Below are 14569 nucleotides of genomic sequence, written 5' to 3' on the forward strand. Positions count from 1 at the left end.
GGCTGGAGCTGAGTGAGTGAGTGAGTGGGTTGGAGCTGAGTGAGTGAGTGAGTGGGTTGGGTGCAGCGTTACCCGGAGCTGTACGCGCTGACGCACTGGGGCACTGCTCGGCTCTGGGTTTTTTCCATTCATGCATACAGTTAATGTTCAACCTACAGAGGGGCTGAGGGGAAGCCAAGGAGCCATATAAATGAAATGTACTCCCCTCAAACCCAGGATTCATTTGGCAGCGAACAAGAGGACAGTCTCCACACCTCAGGGATCTGCGATTAGATACCCCCCCCCACCCCCCCACCACCCTCTCCCCATCCCCACCCCCCTTTTTACCCCCCAATCCTCCTTTTTTTTTGAGCAAGAAACTACCAGGTAATGAGATCTATTTCATTTCTAGTGGGGGGTTATTTTTTTTTTTGGGGGGGTGGGGGGTGAGGGGTGGGATGGGGTTTGTTTATTTCTTTTGCTTTTAACCTGATCTCTCTTCTCTCTTCTCTCTCTCTCTGCATCTCTCTAATTCTATCTCTCTATTTCTCTCTCTCCCTCTCTCTGTCTCTCTCTCTGTTAGAAAAAAATATGCAATAAAACCCTCTGATTTTTCCATCTCCAAACCCCAAACCCAAACCCCCCCCACAAAAAAAAAATTTATTTTTATTTTTGTAAAATGAATTAGATTTTCTTTATTGTCTCGAACTTTTTATTGGGTGGAAAGGGGGAAGAGAGAAAGACCCCCTTTTTCCTACCCCCCCCCCCCCCCCACACACACACACACACCCCATCACCAACCTTTCTCTCTCTCTCTCTCCTCTGTATGTATCATTGTCTACTTTGTATCGATGGAGGGTTACATTTAACAGTGTGTAGGTTTGGTTTCATTGGGGTTTGTTGTGGTTGTTGCATAGGGCATATGTGTAAATATATATATAGTCAACGATGAAACTGACTGTGTGTTCATGTTTCGAGGGAGAGGGTAAGAGTGGATTTCCTCATGTCAGACATGCTTCCTGCTCAAACAAAGAAACTGAGCTTGAATTAAAATTAATTCTACCAGCCAAGGCATCCAGACCATCGAGCAGTGTGATCTCCCCCCCCTCCACCCCCCTCCACCCCCCCTCCCCTGTGATTTCTTGGGCTCTTAAAACATTGCACACATTTTTTTTTATTGGGGTGGGTATTTTTTTTTATTGGTGGTGGTGGTGGTGGGTGGACTTCTGTTTTGGTGGAGGAGGGTAAGAAAAAAGCAATGCTTTGGGTTCTGTTGAGGTGTGGGTGGTAAGAAAGGCATGGGTTTCTGTGGATTTTTTTTTTGGGGGGTGGGGGGGGGGGGGGTGTTGGAATCACTCAGATTTGACAATATGTGTAATTTATATATTCATTTCGATTTTTCTCCACTCACAGTATTGTTCCATTTTTTTTTCTCTTGCTTTTTTTTTGTTAATTTTTTCTCTCTCTCTGTGTCTCTCTCTTTCTCCCCTGAAACACAGAAGAAAAAAAAACAATTCAAGTATACTGGAAGCAAAAAACAATAGACGTTAATTCCGGGAGAACAGTAAAGTACTGCTTTGTATGTATTGAAGAATTACTGCGCTTTTGTTGTGTGTGTGTGTGTGTGTGTGTTGGTGGTGGTGGTGGTGGTGGAAGGGAGGGATGGGATGGGATGGGGTGGGTGGTGGTTATGTGTGTAAAATGGGTGTTTTTACTCATTTATAACCCAGAAAAAAAAATTTGCTTTTTAAAAAAAAGAATATGTATGTCATTTTGTTCTTCTGATCTGAGAGAGATTGATCTCAGGGTTAGGAGGGGGAATAGAAGGCAAGAGAGAGAGAGAGAGAGATGTAATGTAACCTTGCAGTGTTGGACACACATATGCATTACTGGTTGGGTGGATATGAAGGGGATCAGTGAATAAATAGATTGATCCATCCATCCATTAACACACTGTAACATAAAAGGCAACGGAATACACACACACACACACATAGAGATCACTCTCACTTAAAGGTGAGAAACCCACAAAGCAATTGCACATGAACACAGGTGACATTTTTGGAAGCCAGGAGGGAATGAATGGAGGGGATTGGGGGGCTGGGGGCTGGGGCTGGGGCTGGGGGGGGGGGGGGGAAGAAAAGAGAGGAAAAAAAAATACAAAGTGAAGATTTATCAATAAAGCCTGTAGTGTGTGTAGTGGCTCGCAAGCGCGTTAACTCGGCCGAGATAGGGTTAAACCAGAAGGGCGGGTTGGAATATGGTTATGTATAAATTTGGACGGTTTGAGTTTGGATGTGGGTTTGTGGATTATATATGTGAAAGGAACCTTGTTGAGCGTCCTCCTTCCTTGTCTCTCTCTCTCTCTCTCCCTCTCGCTCTGCCTCTCTCTCTCTCTCTCTCTCTCCCTCTCCCTCTCCCTTTCTCTCCGGTGCGCTCAGGAATGGCCCGAGGTGAGAAGATGCATTGCTTGAAGGATTTCCACAAAGACACTCTCAAACCCTCGCCCGGAAAGAGCCCAGGCACCCGGCCAGAGGACGAGGCAGACGGCAAGATGCAGCGGGAGAAGTGGGCAAATAAACTCGACTTCATCCTATCTGTAGCGGGAGGATTCATCGGACTAGGCAACATCTGGCGATTCCCTTATCTCTGCTATAAAAACGGCGGAGGTGAGACGCGCATTGTTTTTGAGTGGGTCCTTTTAAAAGGGGAAGGTTCTTTGAGAAGAAGTGTTTGGCCACTTTTGTTTGTGTGTCTATTGTGGGAGGGAGGGGCTGGGTGGGCAGGCGGGTCGGGGAGAGAGCTTGAGGTACAAGAAACGCGTCATTTTTATCACAAGGTTTTTCTCCTCGCGCAAGTGACATAAGGCAGGCAAAGAGGGTTCGATGTGATTTAAGGCTGTGCATCGGTTTAAAAATAGCAGAGCTAATTCTTCCTGTCCTGAGGACAATAGCCCTTTAATCCGGACACGTACTGGAATTTTTAATGCTGTGTTTTATTTTATTGTTGTGGCACACATGCGGCTGTATATGTTTACCCTTCACCTTTGTGTGATGACGTGTGTGATGCGATTTGCATGTTCCAATTTTTTTGGGGGGGATGCGTGCGTGTGGGTAGGGCGGTAGTGTTTGTCCGTGTGTGCATGTGCGTGAGAGAGATGCAGGCTCAGATCATGATACATACATGTCATACCTGATTGGCACTCCCTTATTTAGCTTGTGAAGCGAGGAGGGCAAATCTCAGGGGCAGATTTGGTACAAAAGATCCGATTGGAAAAATGTGGCTGTAAGGTGGGCCCCACCCCTGGGTGTGGCAGTCCACAGCATATCTGATCGTTTCTGGAGGCAGATTGAAGAACCTACCCTCCCCAGGGTAACGCAGTGGTAACCTCCAGAGATGGCGCGAAGGTGCCCTGTTTTTATTGCACTGCCGAATAACCGGGGCTGTAATAAGGCGGTAACATTGCAATGCAATACTGCAGCACGAACCTATTGTAATCGACAAAGAGTCTGGCACATCGGCACCTGCACATGCACTCGAGCAACGGAGCAGGCTAGATTTCGCTTGACACATTTCCTCAGGCGCGAGAGGCGGCCCGAGCTAAATCGAGCTTAAACTTTCCGGGGAGTTGTGAGGGTCAGAGTAAACCCGTGCCCGAGGTAGTGAGAACAGAGTGCCGCCCAGAGACTTAACGAGGACAGGCAGAAGTCGAGGTTGGCGGTTGCTAGCCACACAGAAAAGACGTGGAGATATTCTGTTGGTGAGTGCAAAGTCACCAACAGATCTCTTCCCCCTATAGTCTCGTGCACGTTCCAGCAATCCTTGTTCAGCGCTGATTGACTCGGTGATTAAGTTTGTGAGCTCAGAAGTGGGGGCGATGACATTCCCAGGATCCGATATCACAGGCAGGAGAAACTGCAGGTGATGCTTCAGCGCTGGTATTCAGTGCAGACATTTTGGGATTGATGGCGATTGTTTAAAGCACAACTGGTATAAATTATAAATTGCTTTGGCTCCAACGTTGAGAGGGTGGATTTATTTAATTATATTTATTTTTAAAAACACAAAGACTTCCGTGCAAAGACACGACTAATTACTGTAATGTGGCACAAGGCTGTTTGTATGGCTTCAGGATCCAGTGGGGCTGGGGTTTCTGTTAGAAACCTGAAGCTTTTTGATCGACAAACCTAGGCAAGAAGCCAAGGATCACAGTGCAGGACACGAGCAAGGTTGAAAGGAGGAAGAGGGAGGGGAAGATATACTGTATCAAGCATTGGTGGTTAAGTGACACCAGGCTTGGGTTTCAACAACCTCTACATCATATGAGGAAGGGAAACCTAAGGAGGTCCATAGTTTTGAGGGTCTGGGAAAGAATGACTCAGTGAGAATTTGGATTCCAAAGCAGTGAGAATACAGAGAGGAGGAAAAACGTGCCGGGGAGTATATTTGGAGCTTGAGGGAACTAAGAGAAAATGCAGAAGATTAATGACCTTGGAAGAAGATGGTATAAATATAATTTTTTTGGCTCGAGTGCTAGGATGAATTTATTTAACTATATTTAGAAACACAGACTTCGTGCAAAGACTCGACTAATCTACTGTAGCAAAGGACGTTTGAGCCGGGATCCAGTTTCTTTTGTGGAAAAAATTTCTGTAAACATTTCACATCACCTCCTTGTGATTATGGTGAGGTGTTTTGATCCCTCACAGTTTTGTCAGAAATCAGGGTGGGGAGGGGTGGGGGAGAGGAGAAAGCAAATGTTTGACTTCCAAGGCATGTTCTGATGACACGTTCTATTCAAACATTTCATCGCACACTAAAGTTTTGTCAGTTTTTTGCGCAAAGCAATAAGTTAAGGAGGGAGGAAAGACTCTGGTGTGTCACAGTGTGTTCCGAGTTGGCTGACGTTGTTGAACACCGTGTTGGGAGGCATTGCAATTAAGCTTTGCAACTCTTGGGATGAACCACCAGGCAATTGGCAGTAATAGAGTAACTGTCCCTCAACATCGGCAATACAACAGTAGTGACTTGCATTTACATAGCGCCCTTCATGAGGGGTAGCGTCCAGGAGCACTTGATAGCCTTCAACAGAGAAATTTCCCCAAATAGACATGTTCCCATTTGGGAGAGGGACTTCGTTTGTTCCTCCACCCAACATTCCTGACATCCCAGCATAGAGATCTCTCACCTATCTTATTATGCCTGTTGTATCCAGCGCCTTTGGGACACCCTCTCGACGTGAAAGGCGCCATACAAATGTAATTTGTCATCGTGAATCCAGAGTACGGCAATCCTTTTGGGTTTCACAAGTGAGGCCCCCAAAATTCTCAGCGTTACCTCAGTGACGTTATCTTGGTGGGGAGGATAAAACGAAGGTTGTGCCGAATCTTACAAAATGTCTTCAGTTCAGTTTTCATTTGGAAGTCGTTTTTTTCGCAGATATTCAGAACTTTCGGTTATCTAAAAAAAAATAGTCTTTTTCGGGGTGAGTCGTGCGCACAGTGAAGCGTGACGCTGGCACGTTTTGCCCATTTCATGTTAGCCTCAGGCGCGGTACAGACAGATCAGATGCAGAACGAAGGTTCCTCATCTCTGCCTCGAACTCAGAAGTGCTCCCTCTACTGTATCAATGCGACATTTTACTTAACCCAAACCAGCCATTTTGTGGCCCTTGTCCGTGATTGCCAAATAAGTGCTCAATCCAGTTTTGTGTTGCCCACTCACTAGTTACCTGTTACGGATTTTTTTTCTCCCCCCCCCCTTCCACGCGTAGAATCAATGCAGCCAACAGGCACAGGCACAGGAGACTTTCAACCCATTAGAATTGGCCGGTTTCAATCCCCGGTCCAGGAAATGAAGGTACATTTGTCCAATCCCACGGTGTCATTCAGTTCCCGCTGTAAACTACTTTGAAGAGTTTCAAGTTTTCAATCGCGTATATTATGGACTGCTTAAAAAATTATTTTTACAAAACCCAAAAATAGATGCCACGGTCGGCGTTGTTTGTCCTGAATCCGTTTATTGCTGACAGCTGTTGGTTTCATTCTTGGGAGATGACAAGGCTCTTTCAATGTCAGTTCAATCTGATGGACAGATAACTCATAAAGGACATATAAGTGTCATTCATTGTATCTGGCATTGTATTGTAACCCCAAATCTGGCACAAAGCTAGGAACATTACTTGTTATATCAAGGTTATTGCAAAAGTCTTGACCAGCTGATGGTGACAGAAAAAACAACAGGAGTTGGGTCTTTAATCGTCTTTCGATATTTCTAATACTGGATTGAGAAATTTTGAAATGTAATTACATAACACTTTTTGTTCTGCTTTTTTATTACTTGGGTCAACATTTCTGAATTTTCAGGTTTCTGTCACTGCGTTCTTGATTTTAGTTCCTATTTCTTTGGTGTTTGGGTTTGATCATTGCCTTCCTGAATTTGTGGGGTGTCGAATTCAAATTACTGCATAGGGTTTGTTCCCGAATCTAGATCCCGTTAATGGTAAAATAATAATAAGTCTGGTTATATTGAATGGTTTTGTGATTCCCTAGTTGCGTGATGATAACACTTTTTAAAGGGAATCTGGATGATAATGGGAAGACACTAAATCCACTCTTAACATATGGTGTTTTATCCTGATGGCCTTTTCTCTATAACTTGCAAAAATAGTCACCAATTATTACTCTGGCGTGTTCCTCCGACATGCAGGACTGAGTGACAGGCTAATTGAGTGCGGACATCTGGACAGATCTGTTTCCAAAGTCCGCAAGAAAGAGAAGGTAGGAACAACAACCACAATAAATTACACTTGGAGAGCGCCCTTCACGTCAGAAAGACGTCCCAGGGGGCTGAAAGGAACGAAGAGGGCAAGACAGGAATCGCAACATGTTATTGCGAAGCAATTGAAGGAGAAATTTAAAACAGATGAGAAAGTTAGGGTGAAAGGAGGTTTGAAATTTCAGACAACTCGAGTGGGTCAGTGCAGTTGGATATCAATGAGGCTTGATAGAGTATCCTCCATCGATCTGGCGAAATTGTGTGTATTTGTGCGTGTGTGCGCGTGTGTTTGTGTACGCATACTATCTCTGGGGGAAAACGTACTGATCCCCCAAAAGTAATCAAGCAAAAATCTTCAGAATAGGTATCCATCCCCGCATCGCCATTGTGCAACTCCGATCTCTTTCCCTCCAGAGGCAACTTTTCCTATGTTTTCCTACCTCCGCCCAAAGGAATACAAATATCTCGTTCTCCATCTAAACCGGTATCTTCCAATGTTGTTCACGAGTAGATATGTAGACAGTTCTTATTTCAAAGTACTTAATCAACATAGTATTTATTGTATTTAAGGCTGCTCTTGTTAAATGTTGTTCCCCAGACTCATTACTCTGGCAGTATTCTAATCTCTGTTGTCACTTGATGCTTTTTAGTAGTTAACCTATTGTTCTCATAATCCAAGTCCAAGTCCAAGTCCAGTATCTTGGTTACATCAACATAAGGTACTCATCTCATTTGAAAGACTTGGATCGTTCAAGCTATTTTCCACAGTTTGCTCTTAATTCAGAATTCTAATCTCTGAGATAATTATTTTTCTTCCTTCCTGAACCCTCTCCAATACTTCCAAAACAGAACAAAATATTCCAAGGAAGGATCAGAGAATCGTGATTAGATTAGATTTGATAGCCTGAGTGAAAGACCCAGCACTAGAGTAGGCTCAATGGGCTCCTTTTCTGCTCTTAACGTCTAAAGGTTAGAAGGAACCCATGGCTATAATTCTTGGTTTAATCAGCTCTCTATCGCCTGCGCACCGGAATTAAACCCACAGAGAGATTCATTACAGTTTCCTTAAATAGCAATAAATAGTAATTAGTCACATGCTGTTCCATCGCAGTATTTATAATGGGGTGGGGGATGTAGAAGAGCCATGGTGGGGGCACTCTAGAAAATTGTATGTCAGTTGCTAGCCAGGGTACCATAGCTACAGGGCTTTAGATATTCTAAGATGCAAACTGAGCAATTTCCTGCTCTGGTAAATGTTTTTCTTTCTCTTTGGCACGGGAACTCGAAAAACAATGCATCTCAAAGCTCTAAGTATCTTATCTTTCTTCCCTAGTCAATGTTTGCAGGTGTCAAACAGAAGAGTGGGGCTGCATTTGGGAAACACTAGTGCGCTGTTAACCATTGTGCAGTTGCATTCATGTGGACAGAGGGAATTCTAGGTTGGCATTAGTTATACAACTAAACAGCCAATGGAAAACATCCGAAAATGTTTTCTTTAGGTACATAATTAAAGGCACCTCCCAATTCCCTCACCACAAATACGGTGACACAAATCACGCCGAGATGTTTGTGTCATACATTTCCTAACATTATCCCTCAATGGTAATTAGTGGGTGTTTATCAACATCCAAATCACCAATGGAAACCATCATTCGTGGAACCCAGGTGATTTGTGTTTCCTTCCACTGTCAACCCCTCCCTTTTGCCCCCCCACCTCCCCTGCCCACCCCCACCCTCCAGTCGTATCACGTGTGACTTTGCTGTAGTTCCATGATAGTTCCCGTCCACCCAAATGGCCCCTGTCCTTGTGTAAGTCTAGACAGTGAGCATCAGTAGGGTATTCCACTGCAGAAGGGATCTCAACAGGAATCACTGGATAGCAATCAGATGCAGGAAGACTAGTGATCCCAGTGAATATACAGGGTGACCAGAAAGTCGTGAAAACTACCCGGTTATCTAAAAACAGAACAAAAACACCATTTTTTTCAAACATTTATTAGAAATTGTAATGGTACCATGACCTTTTTGGCCACTCTGTACTTACACACAACAGGGATCAGCTCGCAAGCTTAGCCACTGCAATGGCTCAGTGTAACTCCAGGCAGTGCCTTTCCACTCACTGGACCTTTTTTTAACATATCCAATGTTTAAGAGGCCCTAGTGGTTATGATTTCCCGTGAAATCAACATACAAACTGGGGAGCGCAATGGCCAATGAATGTCAGGCAGTGAGGTGCAAAGATTAGCAAAAGGAAAAACCAGGCGATTAAAATTCACTCGCTTAAGATGAGGCGAGCAGACCAGACGGATCTTGCTTCTCTACAGCTCCTTATCACGTTGTAATATCTTACAAACCGCGAGTTAGTAGCTATTTTGGTCGGCAGGCACGACAGCCATTTGCAACAGCAAAGAGCCATGATCTGAAATATAAAATGGCCCCCGGCTAACCTCACTTCTCGTCTAGCCGCTCGGGTCCGCTCTGTGCAGGATGTGCCGCTGGTATCCATTCCTACTTCCTGTGCACACATGCGATCTATCCTCTTCTGTTTGTCTTTGATCCCGAACAGGTTTTTTTTTAGATCAACAGCGATGAATTCTTGCACATTCCCATTAGTCTCGCAAAATAAAATAGGAAATGAATCACCGATTTCAAAGGCCTGGTAAATAGATAACGTGTGTCGGTGTTCTGCTCGGTCCTGAATGGTTTTCGTTTTTCGGGTCTGCGAAGGGACGCAGAAGACATTTCCCCCCCCCCCCTTTTTTTTAGGTCTTTGCTTTATGTGGTCAGTGGCTTTTCCTTTGAAACGGTTAAAAAAAAATCCAATAAATATTCAGCTTCACCTTGAACGAGCCAATTTATGACTGTTTTCAGATGTGAAGCTTGGGGATTTGGTGTTGTCACAGTGGTTTGCCTCATTTTAAATGGATGCAGGGGCTAGGTATGCAATGGAAAACACCCACACAAATCCATAGCAAATGCACAGTTCTACCGAGCAAATGTGATATGTAACTATTCAGATTTGAGACAGACAGGAAATTCTTGAAATGTAACCGTTTTTACCAAATTTTCCTGCTGGCTTATCCGTCGCTGAAGGCTTTGGCTCTCTGTAGCTCTGTGTGCGTGTGTGTGCGTGCGTGCGTGTGTTCGGCGGGAGGAGGGGAGGCAAAGGGGAAATTGGCAAGAGCCCATTTCAGGCAAGTGAAAGAAAGAAAGAAACCTTTTTGTGTGATTTTGGAGCCCAATAGTTTACATTGCACGTGGGTTCTCTTGTCAGCCTGACCTAAAGCAGTGGCTTTGAGATTAAACAGATTAGTTCAACGGCAAAGGCAAGTAATCTAGATCGTTATATAACATGGAGATTATCCTTTCTGTGCGAGTCAGGAACATTAGGGCTGAGCCCAGTGAAGCTTTGTGCTTTTAATTTTTTTTTTCTTTTTGGTAAAACGCAATCGTTTGTTTTTTAACCCTGGACTGTTAGAATCGGGAGCCGTTGACGAAAAGATCTGTGCTTGAAAGATCAGCGTGCTGCGCGGTGCCTGATAACAGCGAAAAAAATTGCAGCGTTCGTCTCCCAACGCATAATGTGTGCCCTCCTTCTGTGATTTTTGTTTTCCTCTCGCGATCAGCACAGCCGTCCTGGCCTCCCTGATGGCTCACTTGCACTGCCTAGTGTCAAACTGAGCCGTGCAGATCAGCAAGGCTCCTGGTTCGATGTACGGTCTGTGCTGATCTTAGATGGAGTTGGCAGTAAGCGTGATACAAAATTGTCCTCAAAGCTCCTTGGGCTCGAGAGGGGAAAAGATCTGCAGGCTTTTCTCTCTCCCATCATGAGCCAGTGACTCACCCATGCTGGAGCGTGTGTGTGTGTGTGCGGGCGTGTGTGCGCGTGCATGCGTGTGTGAGGACACAATGGGGTGTCACCGTAATCAATGAATCCTCCTCCTTAGGGTGAGGTCGCAGAAGGCAGCTTGCGCTTGTGTGAGAAGGGAGAAATTAAGAGAGCAAACCGGAAAACGACCAGACATCGAAGCTTTTTTCGTGTTTTTAAAAAGATGAGTGATGTATTTTACGCACGATAAACCAACGCACCCCTTTGTTATCCCAAAAGCAAGGTCGGAGAGGCCTTGCCTGACCAGCCTCGGGGAAGTGACATTTAGATCGGTCTTTCACACTTCCATTTGTTTGCCAGCGGGAAAAAAGTGTTGAGGATGTGTCGGAAATTGTTCCACAGCCTTCGTTTGTCATTCTGAATGGGTGATGCGAGCTGGAATTGATACAGTGCAAATGCACGCACACAGACACAAGCTTATATAAGTCGTCCGTCGATGCTGCTGTTGAGGTTCATTTGAAATGACATGAATTTTTTCTTAGATATTTTCCATTCTACTCGTTTGAAAAGATTGAACTGGTGGGGCTATTACTGTGATTTCCCCCCCCCCCCCCCCCCCCCCCCCGAGGCTTTCAGAAAAGACTAGATTTAACAAAAAAAATCTTATTCTTTGCAAATCATCATTGCGAGGATATGTCAGTGTTTTTTGAAACCTTCTTCGAGCCCCAGTGTCAGATCACTGCGAGATATACACAAATATACAGTCAATTCACTTTACAGTGTGTTCTGTGAAGCGCTTTGGGACGTCCTCCCGACGTGAAAAGCGCTATATCAAATGCAAGGATTATTATTATTATTAGATCAGATACAGAGTGAAGCTCTCTGTACCATCCCAACAATACAACCACAACTTGAATTTATATAGTGCCCATCACGCAGGATAGCATCCCAGAGCCCTTGTTGCAGGGTAGTGTCCGAATACTCCCACGTCAGTTACAGCTTGCTTCAGATACAGAACAAATCCCCCTCCCTATTAAACCCTTAAAACAAATTCCCATGGAAGGAGAGATTGCCACTGGGTTCATTTCGCATCTCAATTGGGGGAAAAAAAGGATTCAGTGGAGAAACTAAGACACTGGGGGTACTGAAAGGTTGCCTGATGCCTTCAGCCACTCTGCCCCCAACCTCTGGAATTCCATCCCCAATCACTATGCCATCGGACTCTCCTCTTCCTCTCTCCTCCCTTCTCTCTCCCGCCCCCGCCACCCCAAACCTTGCTCGGGTCTGAAATGCTGTACTCTGTCCAGCGCCTTGGGACTTCCTCCCGACGTGAAAGGCACTATATACAAATGTAATCTTGTAGTTACTGTTATTAAGAAGTAATGATTGGGGTTACCAAGCTTGGGTTTTAAAGCCTGAAGATTATAGACGGAAAGGAAGATTTAAGGAAGATAGGGAGTTCGAGTTCTGAGGTCCTGGGAAATAAAAATGGAGAGTAGAAGACAATGTGAGGGTAGTGGTAAAGTTTCTGTAATGTATGTGCACGGCACTCAGTAGCAATAGTGGTCCAAGTTTCTCCAGGACTCCCATTTACGATCTAATTTGGACAGTGGTGTCGGCAAGTTGGCCAAGCTCGTTCCCAGCAACGTTCCCAGCCCTTTTTTCTGTTGTCTAGTGAAAGTCGGAAACGATAATTACATCCTCCCTCTAAAACAGAAGAAGTGCTTCACGAGTCCCTGCTTTTCCTGGCACTCTGTTCAACAACATACATCAGAGTGAACCACACCCCCAGACATCAGTACAAATATTAAGAGTAGAAGCAAAACACATAAAGCCTCTCAGCCATGACTCAAAATTTGGCAGGTGCAGGAAACAGTTAGGGAGGTCTAGAATCCACTTGTCTTTGTCCGTAGCACTATTCCCCCCCCCCCCCCCCCCCCCCACCTGAAATCTTAAGTTGTCACACGGTTTTGTAAAATTCTTAAAAGATTAATCTTAATTTGCCAGCCGGCTCTTGTTAAAAAAAAACAACTACCTTAAAACCATTACTTTCCAAATTGAGAGTGAATTTAAGAATTCTAACATCATTTTACTTTTGAAGACATGCTGAGGACGAGATGGAACGCGATCCTTCTGGTCTTAAGAAAGGGATTTGCCCTAACATGGCCTTGTTGCGCCCTCTTCCCCACTCTGTTTACCGAGCAGTAAGTAAGTTGTTCGTTGAATGGCAGATCGCTTTCCCTTAAATTTTTGTTGAAGGGATTATTACCCCCAGAAAGCGATCCACCCATCGAATAACAACTGGATTCCTACTTAATGCAAGGTAAGCAGAGGTTACCTACTCAATCCATGTATATTTGTTGTGGACACTGCTGTGTGAAGCACATGACAACGACATGATAAGGCATCTGTGTCACCAAAACCCTACCAGCCCAGTCAATCTCCTGCACAGTAGCTCTGAACAGTAGATGATATCTTTTTTAAAAAAATTACGCCCATGTTCACGAGCTCAATAAATCTTTATTACACTTTAGGTCAGAGTACAGCGTCTCTTAAAATACAAAATGTACAGCAATATCCATCAGTGGGGAAAAAAACAGGAAGAAAATCATTAACAGACAGATAAAACTCAACATGAATGAGTATAATTTAACGAATATCAGGGTTAAGGAGGGCATTAATGTTGAAAGATTACGGGAAAGATGTTCAATGATTGGCAGTTCTTTGAAGGCGGAGGTTTATTTTGCATGAGAAAGACTGAGAGAAGAGATTTTAGGTGGCTCTACCTTTAGACAGGAGTCCCATACATTGTCCCGAGTCTTTCTGAACCTGCTGAACTATGAAGGTGGTTGTAACTGAAAAGAACGAGACATTAACCCTAAGAATCATTTGATTTGGTGTAGCGCCTTTGTTGTCTGGAGGACGTCTCAAAGCTCTTCACAGGATGTACTGTAAAATAAAGTGACTGCATAGGCAAACGTGACAGGCAATTTGTGCACGCCAACGTCCCAAAACAGGTATAAGAAGTGAATTAACTATTTTATCTGTGGGAATATTGGCCAGGAAATCAAGAGAACTCCCTTCTGTTTTTTAATAACACTGTGGGATCTTTAACAGACAGACAGAACCTTTAGTGCTTAATGTCTTATTCGAAGGAAGGCACCTCCAGCAAAGCAGTGCTCCCTCAACACTGCACTGGAGTATCAAAGTATGAGTTCAAAGTCCTGATGTTGGACTTCATTCGAATGGAGATTTCCTGGGGGAAAAGTTCCCAATAGCAAAATCCAAATAATCATCATCTAAGAGATGTTGGGATCCATTCAAACTAGTTCCACAAGTCTTAACACACAGCAGGAAAGGAAGGCTACCACATGGATCATGATACATCCATTGGCTCCCTGTTACTCACTCCAACCCAAGAGCACTTTGTGAGGCTTGTTGTCCATGTCGTTTCGAAGGCTTGCTTTTGTGTGGAAGCACCCGAGCCTATTTCATCTCTTAAAATGGCTCCTTACGCGAGCTGAGAGGCAGCAGAAAGGCCTAGTCACGTCTCCTGAGATTGTCAAGGTCTAACAAATCTGAACTCGTGTCCTACAGAGCAGTAAATTAGAATTGCTTAAGTCCAGAAACTTTCTTATCATCAGTAGCCGTGTGTGTTAGGTCTACCTCCCTCAAGCTTCTCAAGGTTGGTAAAGTAATATACTGTAAAGTGTACTGTAAAGTGATTTGTGTATTTTGAGGGTGAAATGCGGCAGCCAATTGGTGAGAGGTGGTGTACCAACTGCGCACAGAACTGATCTTTTGTCTAATACAGGAATATTTATAGGTGAAAGCTGAAATGGCTGAAAATCACCAATATTTTACTTAAAGGAACAACATAGGATGCAGCTATGATGAATGATCAGATCTGATAAATTCTGCTCGGGTAGAACGTGGGGTCTGTGGGCTTCAAAAAAAAAATGCTGGAAAGAAAGATAGCAACAT

The 14569-nt window shown here is 44.3% G+C and overlaps 1 protein-coding gene across 4 annotated transcripts in view; it reads left to right on the plus strand.

Moving 5' to 3' along the window:
- Positions 1-328: 328 nt before the first annotated feature.
- Positions 329-14569, plus strand: part of LOC103176690 (sodium- and chloride-dependent taurine transporter) — a 56707-nt gene continuing 42466 nt past the window's right edge. The window contains exons 1-3 of one of the 4 annotated variants that reach the window (XM_042339819.1): positions 329-366; positions 1479-1558; positions 2421-2648. In XM_042339819.1, the coding sequence (XP_042195753.1) occupies positions 2423-2648 (226 nt within the window). In that variant the 5' untranslated portion in view covers positions 329-366; positions 1479-1558; positions 2421-2422. The other 3 variants (XM_007890384.2, XM_007890383.2, XM_007890382.2) reach the window with 3 other exon arrangements.

This window comes from Callorhinchus milii, unplaced genomic scaffold (assembly GCF_018977255.1).
Source record: "Callorhinchus milii isolate IMCB2004 unplaced genomic scaffold, IMCB_Cmil_1.0 Scaffold12, whole genome shotgun sequence".
Classification (NCBI taxonomy): domain Eukaryota; kingdom Metazoa; phylum Chordata; class Chondrichthyes; order Chimaeriformes; family Callorhinchidae; genus Callorhinchus; species Callorhinchus milii.